The sequence below is a fragment of the Rattus norvegicus genome, chromosome 7, assembly GCF_021556685.1.
Source record: "Rattus norvegicus strain SHRSP/BbbUtx chromosome 7, alternate assembly SHRSP_T2T, whole genome shotgun sequence".
NCBI classification, from domain to species: domain Eukaryota; kingdom Metazoa; phylum Chordata; class Mammalia; order Rodentia; family Muridae; genus Rattus; species Rattus norvegicus.
Genome location: NC_141540.1, coordinates 63,129,606 through 63,150,876, shown reverse-complemented (window position 1 = coordinate 63,150,876; position 21,271 = coordinate 63,129,606). Strand labels below are relative to the sequence as shown.

General features: G+C 40.5%; 1 protein-coding gene and 1 pseudogene across 6 annotated transcripts in view; one reads left to right on the top strand and one right to left on the bottom strand.

Annotated features, from left to right (window-relative positions):
* Window positions 1–19,486, top strand: part of Rap1b (RAP1B, member of RAS oncogene family) — a 33,291-nt gene extending 13,805 nt beyond the window's left edge. For 3 of the 6 annotated variants that reach the window (XR_015623776.1, XR_015623777.1, XR_015623778.1), the window contains 8 exons: window positions 8,880–8,961; window positions 10,493–10,561; window positions 11,927–11,983; window positions 12,815–12,955; window positions 14,764–14,907; window positions 15,876–15,992; window positions 16,224–16,336; window positions 17,576–19,486. Coding sequence is in view for 3 of the 6 variants with exons in the window: in NM_134346.4 (NP_599173.2) it covers window positions 8,905–8,961; window positions 10,493–10,561; window positions 11,927–11,983; window positions 12,815–12,955; window positions 14,764–14,907; window positions 15,876–15,962 (555 nt within the window). In the remaining 3 variants the exon portion in view is untranslated. The remainder of the gene's footprint in view (window positions 1–8,879; window positions 8,962–10,492; window positions 10,562–11,926; window positions 11,984–12,814; window positions 12,956–14,763; window positions 14,908–15,875; window positions 15,993–16,223; window positions 16,337–17,575) is intronic. The other 3 variants (NM_134346.4, NM_001412600.1, XM_087555656.1) reach the window with 1 other exon arrangement.
* On the bottom strand, window positions 1,137–1,595 carry Ndufa13-ps3 (NADH:ubiquinone oxidoreductase subunit A13, pseudogene 3; annotated as a pseudogene).
* Window positions 19,487–21,271: the final 1,785 nt, after the last annotated feature.

Sequence of the window (21,271 nt, the reverse complement as noted above, 5' to 3'; positions counted from 1 at the left end):
CTCTACCACTGAGCCAAATCCCCAACCCACTCTTAAATAATATTAATCTGTTAATACTGATAGCCTGATTTCTGATTTCTTTGCTCCAGTACTCCAAACTAGATTTAGTACTTGCTTAAATATGTAAGTGCACATTTTTTCCATCAGTGTCGTGGAGATGTCTTTGTGGTTCATGAGTAGTTACTTATAAAGATAGTTCATGCTGTCTCTTGGAAAGTTTTCATCTTTCTTTGTAGAAGTTTCAACTCTGTTAAGTAGGGGAAACACACACACTCACATACACACTCTGCTTGGCAAACATACACTTTTAATAGTTGCATTAAATTATGGAAACCAAGGACATTATGGGTTGCCTTCCTCTTCTCTCCCCACCCCCAGCAAATATTCCTTTTGAGTTTTTCCGCTACCACCCATGACTTACATGAGCTTAAGTATGAGTGGTTATTTAAACTACTGAAGAATTGGCAGATGGAGAGCTGAAGAATTAGGACATCTTTTTCTGTTAAGTTGAGGAAATCTTTGCAAGGCAAAAAGATAGTTCATGCTGTCTCTTGGACAAGTGTTCATCTTTCTTTGCAGAAGTTTCAAGTCTGCTGTTCCTGTTACTAATCCGTGCAGTAGACAGTGCTAAGTAGGGAAAATCAGTCCCCCTTCCCCTTTGAGTCCCTTGGATTGGAACTGCTCTTACACTATTCTCATTACCACAGATAGACAGGCAGCTAACTAATATCTTGAGTTGTTGTTTGATCTCAAAACCAATTTGTCTCCAGTAAAGTAATATGCAGAATCTTCCCTCTTCTCTTTGAGGGTCTAGTCTATAGGACATAGGTCTGGCAAGCCTCTGTAAAAGGCAGGATAATAATTTAGACTTTGTTGACATCCTTATCGGGGGCCATTCAGTTCTGCCATTTTAACCTGGTGACAATTAAAGATGAGGCTCATTGAATGGGCAATGACTGTTCCAGACACAGCCAGCAGTTACTGGAAATGCAGTTAGTGACCAAATGCTGGCCTAGGATATACCAGGTTTGATCCCTGAGTATCTTTTCTGTTCCAGGCTCTGCTTAAGGTTTTTTGTTTTTTTGTTTTTTTTTTTTTGTTTTTTGTTTTTTGTTTTTTTTTTGACTATTCTTTATTATGCACGTCGGCTCAGGCCCTAAGTGTACCGGGTGAAGCTGAAGTTGGCGTTCTCCATCTCCTTGGTGCATAACCCATAAAGCTCGCCGATGAGGGGTGGCACCCATCGTGTGGTATAGAACATAGACTCCCTTCCAGTTGGGCACATCTTTCATGATGATGGCCTCCTCCTCCAGGTTCTCCCGAAGAATCTGCAGGGTCCTGCGGTCCTTCTCTGCCTGGAGGAGTGGCATGAGGGCGATCCTGGCCTCCAAGTCTTCGATCAGTAGGCGCCTAAGCTCCCGGTTCCACCTCATTATTCTCCAGTAGCTAAAGATCAAGGCCCCATGCCCAAAGCAAACATGCTGTATCCTGACAGTCCCCGGCGACAGTCCCCGGCGGGGCAGGTTCTGCTTGTAGTCGATGGGGCCGTAGCCCCCTGGTGGGGGCATGTCCTGCTTCACCTTCAATGCCTCCATACTTTCAGGATCTCTGCATTAAGTTTTAATGACAATGAACATAACACATAGATCCTAGTCCGCAGGATATTTAATTGTCTTAACTTTAATTGTTAAAGTGCACTGGGACAGACTCAAGACAATTTCTGCACTTCACACAGCCTGGAGGAAATTTTATCCAGTGTTCTACTCAATCAGTCAGCCATTAGCATCTAGGTAGGAAGGTAGCCTGAGGGGTGTGTGTGTGTGTGTGTGTGTTATCAGTCAGCCATTAGCATCTAGGTAGGAAGATAGCCTAAGTGTGCATCTGGGATCTGTGGTCATTGCACACAGTAGGCACTTATATCCAAATAATGCTGTGGAATAAAATTGAAACACCAGCTTTCTTAAAGGTCCTTTGGTCAGTTTTTTGCAGTTTCTTCCATATGGTATATTGTTTGTGGTTTATTATTTCTGGCCCTTTCATTCTGATTTTCATTATTATAAAATGGGTTTTTGTTGCAAACCAGGACTCATGTGTTTTAAAGTGGGCTGTATATTATAATTGCATAATAAATTAGATGTGTCGTTTTGTTGCCTGCTTTTAAATTACTACTAGCCACTACACTATTCGAATTCCTTTTGTTGATTTTTAAGTATCTTCTGTTTCTCAATATAACATACCCTTCAGGTTGTCTGGTGTGTTGCTCACTGAGTCAAGGCCATTGAGCAGCTCTCAGAGAAGAGCTTTCCTGTCTTCTGTAAATACACGTTGTTTCATGCCTCTTCCTGAAGAGTTCTACTTCCATGTGAGACTTCCTTTGACACCTTTGTTCCTTTGACCCCGGTATATTCTTTTCTAATTGAAACGCTGTAATTTTTCTTGATACTCCTTCTCTATAAATCAGTTCCTGATTTCCATTTGAGGTCAGTTTCTTGCGAGCAAGTGCACTCTGCTCCCCTTTATAATTCAGGCATGTAAGACAAGCAAATGCCTGTCAAAATTGATTTTACTCTGTTGCCATCATTTGCACATGTCATTGTTAGTGTATTTGCAAAGCATTACAATGCCAGTAAGTAGTGCTGAGTGGAGAACACTAGGGCACTCTGGCTTTTAAATGCCTAATGTAATATTTTGGCTTTACTAGAAGGTGTTCTGATTCACAAACTTTGGCTGGAAACTATATACTTTATCAGGTGATACTTAGTATGAAGCAGCCTGAAAAGTCCTCTCTTTCTTTCCCCAGTAGTTTAACTATTGGCCACAGACGTGTATGACGTATCAATGTGTGCATAGGAAAGTCTGCAGCTCCTTATTCCTTACACTTGGTGTTTATGTGTTTCTGTTGTATAAGTCATAGGATGTTAAAGTTAATGTCTTTCTGTAATAGCTGATATACAACTGAGTAAATTGGCTACTAACCATTGTAGATTGTATCAGCAGATAAAATTAGGGCTAGAGAGAGGTCAGCAGTTAAAAGCACTTGCTGCTCTTGTAGGGCCTGGGTTCATAGCTAAGATGTGTGAGTGCAGGTGCGAGTGTGGGCACCTTGACATGTGAGTCTTCACCTTCACCCTTGTTTGAGACGAGGACCTTTTGTTGTTTGCCACTGCCTTTCCCAGACTAATTGACCCACAACCTCTGGGGAGCCTGTCTGCTTTTATCCTGCTGTAAGAGCACTGGAGTGACAAATAGTGGTTGCAGCCCCCAGCCTTTGCCTGTGACACCTGACTGAGGTGCTTTACCCATATGTCTGTCTCCTCAGTGTTGCTTTTACAGTTCCTTGGGTGTCTGGAGTTCAAGCACTATAAACAGCTGGGTAGATAGGACCTTTAGAACACGCAGATTAACATTTACCAACTGTTTGCTTACTGTGCTGCTCAGTCGCTTAACATTTTGGACAGTGCGTTTCATTTGATCTTTAAAACTCTGAAGAAATTCTGCTAATTCTATTTTTAGATAAGGAAATGACATATACAGAAAGGTCAAATAAGACAAAGGGCATGCCCAGTCCAGTCTTAACTTTTACTGTTTTTCTAGTTTACCATAAAATTAACTAAAACCCTTCTTGTCATATTCTGTCTATAGCAAGTAGTAAATTAATATCCATAATCCAGTTCTGAACTATACTACACAGACAGCAAGTCAAGTAAGTGTGCTTGTCTGTAGTTTACAACCGAGTCAAATAAGAAAAAAAGGCTTTGGTTTGTGGTTGTTTTGGTTTTTGTTTGTTTTGGGTCACTACCTTGTTTGTCTGGTCACTCAGCTGAGAAATCTGTAGTACACTTAGTATATTCAGGTACTGAGTCAGTCAGGTACGGAACTGAAAGGTGACGAGTGTAGTTAAACTGGAAGACATCTTCAGTTACAGGCCAGCTTTTGTTACTGGATACTTCAGTGAAACATTTGGCAGGACTGAGAGATTAGCTCTATTTACTGGAACTATTAACACTAACCCGAGAAAATGGTAGGAGAGCCCTTTTCCCTATTTGAGGTATTAAATCTGTTCAGAATGGCAGAATGCTATATGCAGCTTCATATTGGTTTGTTCTTTTGTTTGTTGTATTTGGTTAGTGAGGCTGCGTCACTATAGCCCAAACTCATCATTCCTCCTGCCTCAGTCTCCAAGGGCAGAGGTTGCTCTACACCTGGCCAAGAGTCTTATTTTTGACAGGAATCTGGGCCTCTTTTTTTTTTTTTTCTTGAAAGATAATTTTAAAAATCTGCTCCATTCTGAATTCTGTTACTGTACCCAGCAGGTTAGGATGTGTCCTGACTTGAATTAGTTAAAGTTTTTTGGAAGCAAGACCGAGAACTTGGTAATCATCTGAAACTGTTAGGCTGCTACTTTGGGACTTGGAGGCGGAAAGAAGTCAGGCATCTCACTTCCAGATTGAGTTTAGTGGGAGAAGTAACATCACTTGACATCAGGAACTAGTAGTTAGGGGGTGTTACATAGCCCTTTGTAATTTAACATCGCAGAATTCCAATTGAGGGAGGAGAGTTAAAACTAAACAACTTTGAGGATAAGAAAACTGCTTGTTACCAACGTTCTAAAGGGGAAAAGTTTCTGTAGCTACTTGTATACTCTTTGGCATAGAATTTTACTGGAACAATAATCAGGCCTTTAAAATCTTGCATTTCAGGGATGGAGAGATGACTCTGTAAGTTAACATACACAAGAAGACCTGAACCTGAGTTCAATTCCAGCACTGTACCCCATTTTGTTCTGCTTTTTATACTTTCCAAGCTTAATTCTCATGACCGTCTCTCTATCTCTGTCGCTGTCCATCCATCTGTCCATCTGTCTGTCTATTTGCCTGACTGACTCTCTCTCAGGGTGATAGTTGGAGAGAAAGCCCTGGGTGCCATTGCCATATTTTGAAATTAGAAAAAAAGGATTTTCACTGTATGAAGCATCTTGGGGATTTGGGGACTACCAAACCACAAAGAAGAAAATATAGATCTTTATATCTTCCTTTGGTTGAATACCCAATAATGCTGATAGGTTTCCTAGTTATGGGCAGTATATATATATGGGCAAAAGTCTGTATCACATTTGAAAAATATAAAAAAAATATATTGAGGAGGTGCTTTCAGATAGGGTCTCAATATGTAATGTGAGGCCCACATTTGTATGTGTGTTTGTGTGTGTGCGCTTGAAAAGCCAGAAGAGAATGTCAAATCTCCCGAAACTGGATTATAGGCAGTTGTAAACCAGCTGCTAAGGGTGCTGGGAAGTGTACCTGGGTCAGGTCCTTTGGGAAAGCAGCAGTGTTCTCAACCACTGAGCCATCTTTCTAGCCTCTTCTTTTGGTTCTTTTTTTTCCGGAGCTGGGGACCGAACCCAGGACCTTGCGCTTCCTAGGCAAGCGCTCAGCCACTGAGCCAAATCCCCAACCCCTCTAGCCTCTTTTTAAAAGGGCATCTTATTAGGCATCTTATTTTAATTGTATGCCCATGTGGTGTGAATGTATGCATATGGGTGTGGATACCTGTAGAGTTTATACAAACAAGCATTAATGAATAAATAATTAAAATGTGACAAACGGGCTTGGGCCTATCATTCAGCTGAGGCAGTAAATTCAGGGTTAGCCTAGCTGACATAGAAAGGTCATTTTTGTGTGCAGTTTTGAACTGTGACCAGTGTATCCATAAGGAAGATTTTTTTTTTTTTTTTTTTGGTTCTTTTTTTCGGAGCTGGGGACCGAACCCAGGGCCTTGCGCTTCCTAGGTAAGCGCTCTACCACTGAGCTAAATCCCCAGCCCCCGGGAAGATTTCTTAATGGTTTCCATTTTCAGAGTATGTTGGGTTATTTACATCTCTCTCTTGGTGCTTTTAACTGCTTTCCTGTGTGACAGGTAGTTAAGTTGGTATAGTTACAGTTCTACAACGGGTCTCAACAGATTCCCTCAAATGTGCAGCCCATTTCTGAGGCAGAAGATAATGTAGCTGCGGTAGTCTCTTTATGAAAAATGAAGATTTACCACCGTCCATCAAGAAAAAGTGCCTTGTCACTACCTAAAGACTATACATGGACTGACCCTGGACTCTGACCCCATAGGTAGCAATGAATATTCTAGTAAGAGCACCAGTGGAAGGGGAAGCCCTGGGTCCTGCTAAGACTGAACCCCCAGTGAACTAGTCTATGGGGGGAGGGCGGCAATGGGGGGAGGGTTGGGAGGGGAACACCCATAAGGAAGGGGAGGGGGGAGGGGGATGTTTGCCCGGAAACCGGGAAAGGGAATAACACTCGAAATGTATATAAGTAATACTCAAGTTAATAAAAAAAAAAAAAATAAAATGTCTTAAAAAAAAAGAAAAAGAAAAAAGAAAAAGTGCCTTGTGACAATTAAATGCTCTAAACCTTAGTAGGGGTATAGGTTACTCGGATGTTGGCATACGGCAGGACTTAACCTCATACTTAAAAGCTACACGGTTCACGGGATATAATATATTCCTGTAAATTAAAATGTTTTGAATGCGTACACTTTAAAAAAATAAATGTGTCTTTCTTTAGCACATACATCTCTAATCCCACCCAGCACTGAGGAAGCTGAGAATCACCAAGAGTTCAAAGCCATCCTGGTCTGGAATGAGACTTTACCACTAAAAAACAAACAGGAAAAAAAAATGTTTCCTGATACATTGTGAGGTTCCCTGACAAAATAAATACAAACTGATAAAATGATTGTCATCAGCAGGGTTTGTAGGTGATGCAGGTGAAGTTTGAGCTAAGTCCATCGTGTCTGCCTGAACAGATCGGTGGTGTAACTTAACCTCAGTCCTCAGTGGGCAAGCCTGAAAAGCTTGTGGGGCCTCAGTTTCCCTCCATTCTCTGTAACAAGTGAAAGCAGGACCATCCAGGCCAAAACAAACTTGAGACAAACCTTCACAAGTAGGCAAACAGAAGTTAAAGTAATTAGCTGAAGAATCAAACTAATGACAAAAAGTATTTACCAAATGATATAACTCAGTGAGAATCAAAAAGCCAGTTGCCTCCTACCTAGGCCTACTTGGTTACAAGGCCTACCGGAGCAGTCGGGGAGATGAGCTCAAGGAGTCAAATGGAAACCAACAGTGTTGCTACAAGGCGAAAGAATTCAACCTGAGGAGCTTTTTGAAATGATGCTATGTGAGGACTTTCAGCATGAGAGGGCAGGAATTATAAACATGCAATTATTAGTTACTTTAAGCAAAAGACTGACTATATTAGAAAACTGCCTCCCTTGGGCAGAGCAAACTGCTGCTTTTATGATTTGAGGGGAATTATGAAACTTAAAGATTGGCAAACTTGGCAGGAGTGAGTGAGTGAATGTGGACTGAAGAACTGGGAACGCCGCAGAGCTGGAGTCTTGCAGTGTAGCTCAGGTTAGCCTCAAGCCTGGGTCTTCTGAGTTCTGGGATTTAGGGACGCACTGCTATACCTGGATGGTGTTTCCAGTCCCTATCTGTCACACTCATTCTTCCAGAACATTGTCCCAGTGAACAGGGATTTTTCTTTCTTCGTTGAGTATATATGTCTGTTCTCAACTGCTTACAGTTGATAGATGTGGGGTTTGGGTTGTTTGTTTCCTGTTGTCTTAAGACGGTCTGAGAAAAGTGGGGTAGGTATGTCATGTTATCTTTTAAGTGGTTGGATGCCCTTAGTGATGTTTCTCAGCTACCACCATCCCAACCCTCTTTTTATCTTCTTCCATTTTCTTTGGATATTCTGATTGAATTATTGTTATTGTGAATGCGAGCTTCCGGATTCTTGGGTCTTAGTCAGTAAATTGAAGGACGTGCACACAGATTGCACGCTAGCAAGGGAGAAAGCAAAGCAATAGTACAGGTGCTGCCAGAGACATGAGTGGGCTCTTTGAGTCAGGAGGACTCAGGGCTCCAGGGTTGTTGTCTCGGGCCTTGCTTTATGGGCTCTAGGAGGAAGAGGAGGTGTTTGACTACAAAGGGAATACGAGGGGTTGGGGTGGGGCCTCTGTTTTGTTTGACAGGCTTTGCTCATCGCCTTACTTGATATGTCCACTTTTAATCATAAACAACGCCCAGCTATGGGTAGGCATAAGATAGTATTTAGGAATTCTCTCTAAAAGTTCATTGAGCACAGTTTGCCTTACCACACAATGTACCAAAACTGGTTCAGGCCAGATCTGCCCTCTCATTCAATTCCTAATGTATCTAGGACTATATTTTGTCCCTGAAACAGGGCTTGAGACGCTCTAGGGGAGAGTTAGAAACATTCCATTGCTTGTGGTGGAGTGTGATTGTAGTTGGATGAAAGTTGGGGGTCTTAGGATGCTCACAGTTTGGGGTGGGGCTGGGGGGATTCAGGAGGGTGTCTTAGGATTCTCACCATTTGTGTGACTAGTGCCTGCTGGTGCAGGTCAAGAAAGATATATGCATTGTCCAAACAAAGTGGTGTCACAAGGGATAATCTATTATACTTCATTGCCCCAATAAGATAGAGTAAAAAGTATTGTCTGCAATTCTTTGTATCTTACCATATTACTATTGTGTGTAAGACATGCATGTGTGAGTATATGTACCATGTGTGTTACATGCATCAATATCAGAGGACAGCTTTGTAGCTGGCTGTCCACCTTTACATGGATTCTGATTATCAAACTCGGTTGCAAGACATTGACAACAAGTGCTATACCAAGCCATCACAGACACGTTTAACTTAAATCTGTAGTAAACTTGCACAGTGCTCCCATGGAAGTCTAGTCTAGTAATCATTTTATGTAAATCTGCTGGTCTGGCTGTCTTACAAAAAGCACATAAATGCCAAGACTTAAGATTGTTTTTCTTCTTCTTTAACAAGGTACTAAGTGTAACAAGTGTGCATCATGCGTGAATATAAGCTAGTCGTTCTTGGCTCAGGAGGTGTTGGGAAGTCGGCTCTGGTAAGTCATTCTTGCTCAATATAAGCTTTTTCCTTCAAGATGTTCTTTTCTACTGAAGTGGTTTTTGTTTTGTTCTCTCTTTTTTTTTTTTAAGATTTATTTTATTTATTTCATGTATGTGAGTACACTGTAACTGCCTTCAGACACACCAGAAGAGGGTATCAGATCCCATTACAGTTGGTTGTGAGCCACTGTGTGGAGCTGGGATTTGAACTCAGAACCTCTGGAAGAACAGTCAGTGCTCTTAACCTCTGAGCCATCTCTCCAGCCCCTTGTCTTGTTCTCATATTTAGTAGTCAAATGGAAATCTTGACTTGGAATTCCTAATTCTCCTGCCTTTACATAATTCCAGGAATGTTTAAGTTATAGCTTTCAAGGCCACACCCATTTATGTAGTGATGGACTAGAATCTAGGGCTTGAGCCCTCCAATTGGACGACAGCTCAGCTTCTGTTGTTTATGGTTTTTGTTTCCCGAGACCTTTTTTGCCAGGTACACTAGACTGGCCCTAAACATGTGACAATCCTCACTTGTGCTGGAATTTTAGGTGTGTACACCACGCCCAGCTCTTTTAAAATATGCTTGTGGTTATCTGTTTTGGTCTGATTAAGGTAAGATCCCGTAACTTTACGAGAAGTCTAAGATTTTTCTTGTAATTTAGACAGTTATTAAGTGTGTCTGGATAGGTAGCATGTTATATGAGAATTAAGTTTAGGCTTTCCAGAGAGTAGCAGCCTATACATGTGTGTATATTTGCATGTTAGTGTGATTTAGAGAAATTAAGTTTTTTAACTTGTAAAATGTTCTGTGTATATATATATTTACAATTAGTTTTTTTCTAAACCTTTGACTATCTAATTTTATTTTTTTTTTTTGTTTTGCTTTGTTTTTTCTTTCTTTCTTTCTTTTTTTTCGGAGCTGGGGACCGAACCCAGGGCCTTGCGCTTGCTAGGCAAGCGCTCTACCACTGAGCTAAATCCCCAACCCCATTTTATATTGTTTTAATGGGTATATTTTTCCTAGCAAGGATTAGCTTTAGAAGAAACGGTTTGATGTGATAAAGGTTGGAGAATGGAGAAGACAGAAAGAATCAGCCTAAGTAAATCAGAATTTAGCAAAGAACCACAAGACATGGGACAATAAGAGAGTGGTGGTGCATCCTGCAATCCCAGCACCTGAGGCTGAAGCGAGATCCAGTTAACAGCCTGCCTGGGCTACATGGGACTGTGTTTCAAAACAAACGTAGATTGACTTTCACTTTACTGTTAATAAGATAAACCATCTTATTTGGTCATTTTAAATGGCCACCTAATGCTATGCATCCTTATCTACAGATTTAAGCTGGGCATAGTGGTGCGGGGCTATAATCCAACACTCAGGTAGGAGAGACCAGTGTGCTGTATATATCATTGAGTTCCAGATTAGCCCGAGATCATGGTGAGACCCTGTCTCAAAACATCAGATAGGTAGAGTTTACAGACTCAGATTTGCTCTTCCTTTTGGAATGTAATGCTATTTTAATTTTTTTCCAGACTGTACAGTTTGTTCAAGGAATTTTTGTTGAAAAATATGATCCTACGATAGAAGATTCTTATAGAAAGGTATGTTACTTTTTAAAGGCCTTTTGATTTTAATACAAATGTTTAGATTTATTTTTAGTTTTCAATTATCAAATGTTTTATATAAATTAAAATGAAAAGATGTTTGCTAGTAGAAAATTCATGTGCTATTTCTTGTCATTGCCTGCCTACTACTGTCAGCGATTCATAAGCATTTATACACATGAGTGCATAGACCTTCTAAGTTTATTCTGACCTCAGAACTGTGACTTCACAGTGTCACTTAACACAGCAGTCCCATATTCCCAGGCCTCGCTTCAGTCGCTGGAGAGACAAAGCCTCGGCTCTCTTACTCTTCTGGAGGCGGCCTCCAGTGGGCTTCCCTTCCTTGCTACTTAATGCCTCCTTAAGACTGCTACCGCAAAAAAAGTGAGTCCTGGTGTTTGCTAACACAGCACATGTTAATAAAACAGTGTGTAGACATTTTAAATTTAACAGTGTGAGAGTTGTCCCTCTACCTTTCTGAAGCACCTGGCCCTCCATTGTGAAGATCAGCATTTCCATTTTACCACTTGCCTACCACAAAACTGGAAACTCTTTCCTACAACCTAGCTGTAAAGCAGAAGTAGTCGTTTCCTTCTGTATCTAATTCGAAATAAATTTCATTCCTAGAAAATGTTAGAAGGGATAACACGGGTATGTACTTCATTTCATAATTCTGACACTGCTTCCTTGCCTCCAGAAATTTGTGTTCCAGTATGATGAGACAGTAGATGTCTAGGGAAATAAAGGCATATCCAGAGTGCTAGAGGAGAGCTAGTGGGCAAAGTCACGCTGCACTGTTACAACTCTTGTTTTCCTACTTACCTGTTTTGAAGCCATTTCTATTCCAAAATTAGTGTTGAGCCAGTCTCATTGTGGCTGAATCTTCGTGACTTATTGGGACTTGGAGTTGGTATCTCACTAGAATTTGGGGTGCTTTGAAGTTGGATGACTGCATTGGTTGCTTTTCTATTGCTGTGATAAAACACTATGAACAAGGAAATTAAAGGAAGGAAGCATTTATTTGGGCCTACTGTTCCATGGGTTACAGTCCATCATGACAGCAGGCCACTGTCATAGCAGCATGCAGAACAGAGCAAAGCAGAGAGCAAGCTGGTCCTCAGCGCTGCACTCATCTCACCGCCCCAGCCCTCCCAGACAGCAGCACAAGTGGGAGCCATAAACTGGGCGGTTCTTACTAAGAACTGCTGTGGTGACTGAGTAGTCTTTAAGTACTGTTTGGTATTGCCCTGTAACGGAGTTCCCATAACTTCTTTTCTGTTGTGCTCTTTATTGTTGTGGATATTTTAAAGTAGTTTTACATGCATTAAAAATAAAGGAATATTTTAATTATTTTTTCTTCAGCAAGTTGAAGTAGATGCACAGCAGTGTATGCTTGAAATCCTGGATACTGCAGGAACGGTATGTAAAATAAAATTATCAAAGATATGCAGTGTATAGTACATACATAAGGTTTTTAAATGTTGCACTTTCTAAATGCAGTATATCAGTAACAAAGATTGTTTAAATGCTAGAGTGGAGATTTTCATGGTCTGTGGTGGTACTAGTTCATTTAAGACCGTCTATTACATATTTCAGATAATGTTGATAATGTTTGGGTGCACATTTATTCTTTGATGGCTATTATGAAATTGTTATGTTTGGTAGCTATCCTGGGAAGAACTTTGAAGTAACTATCAATTCTGTAATGAAATGCCTGTAGCCAACTAACTTTGTAAATATAGGTTTGTTTTGGTTTTTCTGGAGGTGCAAGGTCTAAGAACTGAATCTCGTGAGGCTTTGTTCCTGACAGAACCCCAAGATAGTTCATAACAAATGGCAAGACATAGGAACATACATACCTGTGTCTCTCCCCTCGTATAAGAAGCCGTTTCACCTAACAACTTTTTGCTTCCCAAAGACCTCACATGCTACATCCATGGGATTACTTTCTGCCCTCTGGATACCTCAGAATGAGGGTTAAATTTTGAAGCCTTTGGGGCTACTCAGTCATTGAGACCATAACAACCAATTAGGTTTGTAAGTATCCAAAAGTAAGGGAAGGATTCCGGGTACAAAAATGCCATACACAGTTCTTCTCCACAAATGCCCACACCCTAGTGAAGACCTGTAGAAAAAAATAGCTGTAAGAAGTGTTTGGTGATGCTACAGTATTCTTCATTAGGCCGTTAGTGTAGGTTTTCAATGATCTAACTTGGTATGAAAACAAGTCTTTCACTCTTCCTACTACAGGAGCAGTTTACAGCCATGAGAGATCTGTACATGAAGAACGGACAAGGCTTTGCGTTGGTTTACTCCATCACAGCACAGTCGACATTTAATGACTTACAGGATCTAAGAGAGCAGATTCTTCGGGTTAAAGACACTGACGATGTAAGCAGACTCCACAATGAATACTTAGATTTATTCCAAACCTCTAGTTAATATTCCATTTTAAAATTTAAATATTCACTCAGCTTAATTGGTTTTTTGAGACAAGAGTTTCTTGGTGTAGCCCTGGCTATCCTAGAACTCACTCTGTAGACCAGACTGGCCTTGAATTGAGAGATTTGCCTGCCTCAGTCCTCCAAGCGCTGGGATTAAAGGTGTCTATGACCAACATCCAACTTGCCTTTTTTTTTCCTATTTTTTTTTAAATAGTCTAAGTGTTTGTTGCTCAGGCGAGATATCCTGTCTGATCTCCGGATACTAGAACTACTACCTCCTAGCTTTGTATTGCCTATTTTTAGACCATGCATTTGTGGAGATGCAGCAAGGATGTGGGAGAGAGATATTAATAGAGCAGGCTGTGTGTGGCTACATTCACGGTAGACTTAACGGACTCTCCCTATAGTCCAGGCTGGCCTTGAACTTGGAGCAGGCCTCCTGCCTTCTCCCGAGTGCTGGGTCGATGGACACAGCCTTTTAAAGGAATATCTAGCCACATTTATCTCTGACCATATGTCTATATTATGTCTCTATTGAAAAAGGAACATAATGTTAAAGGAAAAGAGCCAATATGTTCAACTCTAAAACATTGATTTAGGGGTCCCTGCAGAATGAAGCATAATAGAGTCTGAAATCTATACATTTCAGAAAGATGGCTTTAATTCCCTATTACCTGTGGCATTGATTCTTAAGATTCTTTGATCTTGTATCAGAATTACGGTAGGAATTGCTACATAACTTTTGACCCAGTAAAGCTAGTGTAGGGCCTAAGACTTTGCATTTCTGACAAGTTTGTAGGTGATGTTTGGGTGGGAGCACTACACTTTAATGACCATAGTAGTACTGGACGTATGGATGTACACAAGAGGCAGAAGCAAGCAAATCTCTTTGATTTCAAGTTCAGGCTTAAGTAGCAAGTTCCAGGACACCAGAGCTTTATAGTGAGCCTGGGGGCATGAGGAGGACTAGTCATATACTTTACTGACACTAATATTGAAAGAGCTAAGAATCTTAGTGGTAGATGCTGTCATTTTCTACAATTTCATTAATCAGATATATTTTTTAAAATTAATCTCTTCTAAAAGCTTAAATCCTTTTTTTTTGCCCCCGGAGCTGGGGACTGAACCCAGGGCCTTGCGCTTGCTAGGCAAGCACTCTACCACTGAGCTAAATCCCCAACCCCCCCAAAAAAGCTTAAATTCTTATTTTCCTTATTTGAATTTTTTAGAAATTTATTTTTATTTTTTTAAATGGCCATTAGTGGTTTGCACCACTTTTCCTTGTACTGCTCTTTTAAAATTACGAACATTAGATATGTCCAAACTCAAGGCCATTAATAAGGGTTGATTTCTTTCTTTCTCTCTTTCTTTCTTTCTTTCTTTCTTTCTTCCTTTATTTTTACTAAGTTGATTTATTTCATCATAGCATATGGAAATGAGAGGCTACATCTAGGACCGTGAGAAGCTGAAGTTGCTACTTTAGGAGTCTTCTTAATTTCTCCTTTTTGTATTGTGCAATTCATTAAATGTGTGTCAGAAACCAAAAAACGTGAAGTTGGTTCACACCCTTAAACATTTTGAAGTGTTGAAATCTGCCAGCTTTTCATGGTGACACCCTTTGTACTTCCTGTTTAAAAAGTTACTTTGATTCCTGCGATGGGGTCTGTGTGGTATAACATTTCCCTCTTGTGTAAGCACTGTATAGCTTGGTCTTTATTGTCTGTAACTGTGTGTACCCCGTGACTGTCTCCGCAGGTCCCAATGATTCTGGTTGGTAACAAATGCGACCTGGAAGACGAAAGAGTTGTCGGGAAGGAACAAGGTCAGAACCTGGCAAGACAGTGGAGCAACTGCGCTTTCTTAGAGTCCTCCGCCAAGTCCAAGATAAATGTTAACGAGGTGCGTGCACGCGTGCTAGAATAACGTTTTATGCTCATCATTGAGGGACTCACTGTTATGAGAACCTTGGGTTAGTTCCCAGGACTGACATGGTGACTCATAACCATCTGGAAACCTTACTCCAGGGAATCCAAACACCCTCTTCTGATTCTTCTGGGAGCCTGCATGTACATCATGCACATAAATTCATGACACAAACACACACATAAATAAAAATAATAAATTTTTGCCACATGATGGTGGCACACACCTTTAATCCCAGCACTCAGGAGGCAGAGGCGGTTAGATCTCTGAGTTGGAGACCAGTCTGATCTACTATGTAAGTTCCAAGATAGCCAGGGCTATACAGAAAAACCCTGTTTCCAAAAATTAATTAATTAATTAAAGAAGCGTGTTGCAAAGAACTTCAAATTAATATGTGCTCCTATAGGCCAAAAAAAAATCTTGTCCAGCATATGCATATAAATGAGTAACAATATTTCAGTTTCTTTGTAATGCATATAAAGTGAAATTATTTTAAAGGGAAAGTTAGACAGAAAGCCAAATTTAGAAACCCATAATTTCATTGAGTATTTGAGGGAGTTTATGTAAAAGGCCAAACCTCAGAAAGATAGCATGGTTCTTGAAGTAGGTGAAGCCCTGTCGAGCAAAGGCACAGAGGCGAACAGAGCAGTATGAGACAGTAAGGGACTTCCTTTTTTGTAGGAGATCTAACTGAATTAAGTAGAATTCTGTGGCTTTTAAAGAACTTACTTGAAGGGAAACAGTTTTAATTTTCTTAAAACAAAAAACTTGGTACTTGTAAGAGCCCTGGCTTTATACTCATTCTGTAAAAGAGTTTGTGTTCTGAAGAGTTTTGGGTTTTGAGTTTGTTTTTCCTCTTTAAAACAGTAATAGTAATAGTAGTGATGGTAATAATAATAATAATAATAATAATAATAATAATAATAATAATAATGTGTTTGCAGATCTTTTATGACCTAGTGCGGCAAATTAACAGAAAAACCCCAGTGCCTGGGAAGGCCCGCAAAAAGTCATCATGTCAGCTGCTTTAATGTACTGAATGCATTGTAGCTCTGAGCCAGGTACGTTACATTACGTTCATCTCACTGAGTGAAGTTAATCCTTACAGGTAGATATCATGACTTGGTGTGGTAATCCTAGTAACTCATTCTATATTTCATTTACCTATCATCAGAAGGAAGGTGCTTTGCATAAGTGAATATCTTATGTTTGTTCAGTGCATGCTTATATCCCGGTGGGGCTCTGAAGCTGCTGATCAGAGCCAACTTCTCGTCCCTCTTAATTGCATTTAGATGATTGAGACATATAGAAGAGATCGACAAACTGTTTTAAGATGTGCACGGTGTGCCGACTAGGGCTTGTGGTCTCTGCTCACTCAGGAGGACGTCTGCAACAAGCCTTCCAGGCAAGAGCTCTCAGTATTCCCAGATTACAGTTGGGACGGTCAGGCTTTCCTTACTCAGGATGGTAAACAGTGCTGAGCCCTGCAGTTGGTGACACCGGCAGAGCCAGAATGTCAACAGGTTGCCCAGCGTCTGAGTCCATGCTCACTGCTGTGCTGCCGTGAGCTCTGAGGAGCACCAGCTGCTGTGAAATCAGAGCTTAGGGCAAGTCTGTCAGAGTTGGAAGCGTTGAGCTTTGAGGTGCAAGTCAGCAGTGCTGGAGGAAGGATCCCCAGCAGGGAGAACAAGGAGAAGCAAAGGGAGACTAAGCAGACACTTTATAGATTATACAAGCGGGTAATGAGACCTGGTGGTGGTGATGGCAGCAGTGGGGCACAGCTCTAATCCCACTCACTGAGCAGAGGGAGGCAGATCTGAGTTCCAGGACAGCCACAGAGAAACTGTCTCCAAAAAAAAAAAAAGGAAATGAAGGTTTTTTTGTTTGTTTGTTTGTTTGTTTTTCAGTTAATACTGCTATTGTCTGTTAGCCCTAATTCTTCTAGTAAGATGACTTGACCATAAATTTTAATGTAATTTTTTCCTTTTTTTTTTTTAAGATTGATTATTTCTGGGGGAGGGTGTGTGTGTGTATGTGTGTGTGTGTAAGTATTTTGCCTGCATGTATGTATGATTACCACGTGGCCCAACGTCCAGGGAGGCCAGAAGAGAGTATTGGACCCCCTGGACTTGGAGTTAAAGGCAGTAGTAAACTGCCTTGTAAGTGCTGAGAATGGGGCCTGAGTCCCGGGAAAGGCATCCAGTGCTCTTTACCATTGTGCTGTCTCTCGCTCCCAAGTTCTTTGGCTTTTTAGTCTTTGGAAAGTAATACAGAAATTTGCACAGAGCTTTTTGTTTGGTTGACTTGGTTTTTTCAAGACAGGGTTTCACTGTCCTGGAAACTTACTCTGTAGACCAGACTGGCCTTGAACTCCGATCCTCCTGCCCCTGCCTCCCTAAAGCTGGGATTAAAGGCAGGTGCCACCACACCTGACTTGTGCAGAGCTGTTTTTCCCCTTCTTTTTTTGGCCTAGAGTTTTCATTGGTCTGGCTTTTAGGACTACCATCTTTTTTGGAAAAAGATACAAAAATGTCTTTGCTGTCATTAAATATAAAGATTAAAAAAAGAACCTTTATCTTAGTGTTTCCTTTCATTCTTTATTGTACTGTTTCTGTTAATGTGTTTATTTTTTCCCCTTCCACAGGTCTGAAGAACTGTTGCCCAATTCAGCAGTGCCAGCATTCCAACTTTGTTAAACCTACCAACATCTTAAATGGACTTTCCCGTGGTGGTACCCTGTAAGAGGCGGACGAAAGCTACTCTATCAGTTTGCACATTCTAATCACTTTCCAGTATCACGAGAGGTTTTGACTTATATGATAGTTCTAGAGTATGCAGCTGGTAAAACCAGAGGCTACATCCAGTATTACTGCTAAGAGACATTCTTCATCCACCAATGTTGTACATGTATGAAAATGGTGTACTGTATACTTTAACACACCCATACTTTGTATTGGAGAGTACAATAATGTAAATCCTAAAAGCACCACTATTTTAGCATAATAAAAGAAAGTCCAAAGAGCTCCTATATAGACTACTCCAGATAACTTTGCTTCTTTGATACTTGTAGCTTACTGTAATTTTTTTTAAATTCAAGGTCATTATCATTGTATTATACAAAATAAGCGCTTTGATTAACACAGCTATATAGTTTTTTTAATTTTTCAAAAACCTGTGGAGACAGTGATCTTGTCTTTAAAATATGATAGTCCTTTCAGTATAATGTCTTAGATTAAAGACGTTGCCTTTAATATCTGTTGGGAAGGAAATGTCCAGACTTTTCAAATCTCCTTATTATTATGTTTCCTTTTTTGTTTACATAGGGAACAATGTTTATAGTTGTGTGTACAGTGGGGGTCTACAACAAGAAGTGTATATTTTCAAACAGTTTTTTAATGATTTAACAACTTTGTAAATCATTTTCAGGCTTCTGCAGCTGTAGATTCTCACTGTGCCTCCCTTGCTTGCTCGTGCACACGTGTGTCTGCAATACCAAATACACAGGTTTAGTATCTTCGCCTGTTAGTGACTGTTTCCATGTGTAACGTTTTGGTTGAGATGTTAAATGGTGGACGAGTACTGTGGATGTGAATGTGGGAAGTAATTTTAATCATGTGTAATTGGTCACAAGGCTAATCTGCAGTAACTCTTGCTGTTCTATTTAACAATGCCTTGTTGCTTTGTATGCATTAACGTTTGGGTGTAAAGATTGTGTGTCCATCCAACAGGGAGCCACAGTATTTAAATTGACCAACCTGATGTTACAACTTTGAGGTGGCCAAATGTAAACTAAAAGCCTTAATTAAAGTGGTGCAATTTTGTATAACTTAGCATCCGTAGTTCAATAAATTTGGATTGCCGTGCAAGGGCTTGCATTATAATTACTTGCCACTTGAATGTGTTTTGTGTAATGTTTTAACAGTGCTAGTAAATAAATATGGGTTTACCTTTTTAAATGTAATAGGTGTTATTTTACACAGTGTGATTTCTTAATTTATAGCACAGGTAAACCAAACTCTGAATTCCAAGAATGATGAATGAAAGATAGGGTTCGGTTTTGTTTTTGTTTTCTTTTCTAGAATTGTTTGACTATCCACATAAAACGACCCTTTGAACTTTCTTGAGAAAGAATGTTAGAAATCAAGCAGTATTACTTAGGAACAAATGCCTTTGGCTAGGATTCAGTAACTCTTTGGGGTGGAGATAGGAGGAAGGACTCAAATACTTTGGGTACTGCACTATAATTTTTTTTCAATAGAATGCAAATCTTTGGAGAATTAATACACAGAAATTTCCACCATTTATGCTTAAAATATTAATATGGTTATACAATTTTTGATGTGGATTCATGCTACTTTTCTTTTTAGATAATAGATTTATCTTTGTCTTATGTGTGCTATAATTGAATTCTGTGAAATTTATAAAGAAGCTCTTAAACATTTTCATAGTACTGACCAACTGCTGGAGCACTTACTTAGTGGTACCTTCTAGTTTGCAGGTGTGTGCCAATCAACACGTGCTGTTTGAAATGGGACATTAAAGGCTTTCATTTTAAGACGGTCTTACTCGTTATGTATTTAAATTACAGAGTTCCAGGCACTGAAAAGCCTAAAGTAAATGATGTTCTGCATGCTCTCATTTTTTTTTTTTTTGTCCTCGAGACACATGTTTTAGTAAAGCGTGGGGTTTTTTATAATTATCTGGGGATGCCCTCGAAACTGGGACACTAAAATCATGTTAGGTCACTGTTCTCATCCACTGACTTGGTGCAGTAAGTGGCGTACGTGCAGCGACCCAGACCAACCAAATGCCTCCCTATCAGATCCATGCCTGTAAGATGTAACCTGGGACACTTGATACGCTGTGGTGGGCAACATATTGTGGGGCTGCCTTATGCATGTAGAATCCTAAACTAGCACCCACTAGATATGATAACCTCCCACTCCCAGTTATGGTGAATAAAAGGACTCCAGACATCAGATGTGCCGCAGTTGTGCTGGCCTAGAGACCGCCCTAGGTAGGATGTAGAGAGAACGGAGCTGGGACAAGGATCAGGAGCACAGCGTGATCACTTTATATAGTAAGTCACTGTGTGGGACCCAGAGCCACAGCTAGGTCTTCTGGAGTTCTAATCCTACCTACCGCTCTCATTCCTTCCGTGTGACCATGGCTAGCTGTCCACACCCAGTGTCCCTCAGTATGTTGAGCAGACCCAGGGCCTCATGAACGGTAGGCAAAGCCTCATGGCCTGTGCTATGTCTTGTGCTAAATGAGGATGCTGACAGCATTCATTAATGCTGGTGCAGCCCTGTAGGTTCCCATGTCCCGTTGCTTAATCCTAACCGGCTGCACTTTATAACAAACACCATTTCTCTTAGACAGAAGTAGAAGCCACGTAGAGGTATGGAAGTAACATGCAGGTGAATTTCCCTGAGTGAATAATAGGAAGATTTAAAAAAAGGACAAGTCCTTGTTCATGTCTCACGAGTAGGTAGAGAAGCTGGACTCTTAAGAGACATATCTGTGTAAGAATGCTAAAAACTTACAGGTTTTGCTTTTTGCATGTGTGTGAGTTGTGTGTAATGCATGTTTGCATGTGTGGGTGCATATGCTGTGTTCCAGTATGTGTGGAGGCTGAGATTTATATCAGGTGTTTTCTGAAATCCTCCCTCCTTACATATCAGGCCACCATCTCTCAATTGAAACCAAAGCCTGCAGGTTCTGCTGGTTTAGCTAGCTAGCTATGCTGTCCGGGTCCCCTTTGTACCTCCTGTGCACTGAGCTTTCCCACAGCCATGCAACTGCATGGTGAGCATTGTGCCTCCTACCGAGCCCTCCCGTCGGTGCCTGCGCAGCTGTTCAGTTTCTAGGTTCAGGTTTTTCCCCCCAATTAAGACTGTTTACCATAAATTGACATGAAAGATTCCATTGCAAAATTAGGTTTTGCTTTCTTTTAATCATCTCATCTTAGGTGTGGATTACAAACATAAGACATGGCTACAGGTGTTCTGTTTAGCTACGTCACGATGTGTGTTCATTGAGTGTGAACCTCAGTGTGCTTGACTAGCGCGTACAAAGAAGCGCTGGGAAGCGGAGATGGATTTTATAATTAATATTCCTACTGCCTTAAAAATAAGTGTTTGCCAGTTTGTCTCTCTTAAACTGTCATGTGCCTTAACTTGGTGGCTTAGAAGACAAATACATTTTTTCTTTTTTTTTTTTTTTTTTAAAGATTTATTTATTTGTTTCATGTATGTGGGTACAATGTCACTGTCAGACACACCAGAAGAGGGCATCAGATCCCACTACAGATGGTTGGGAGCCACCATGTGGTTGCTGG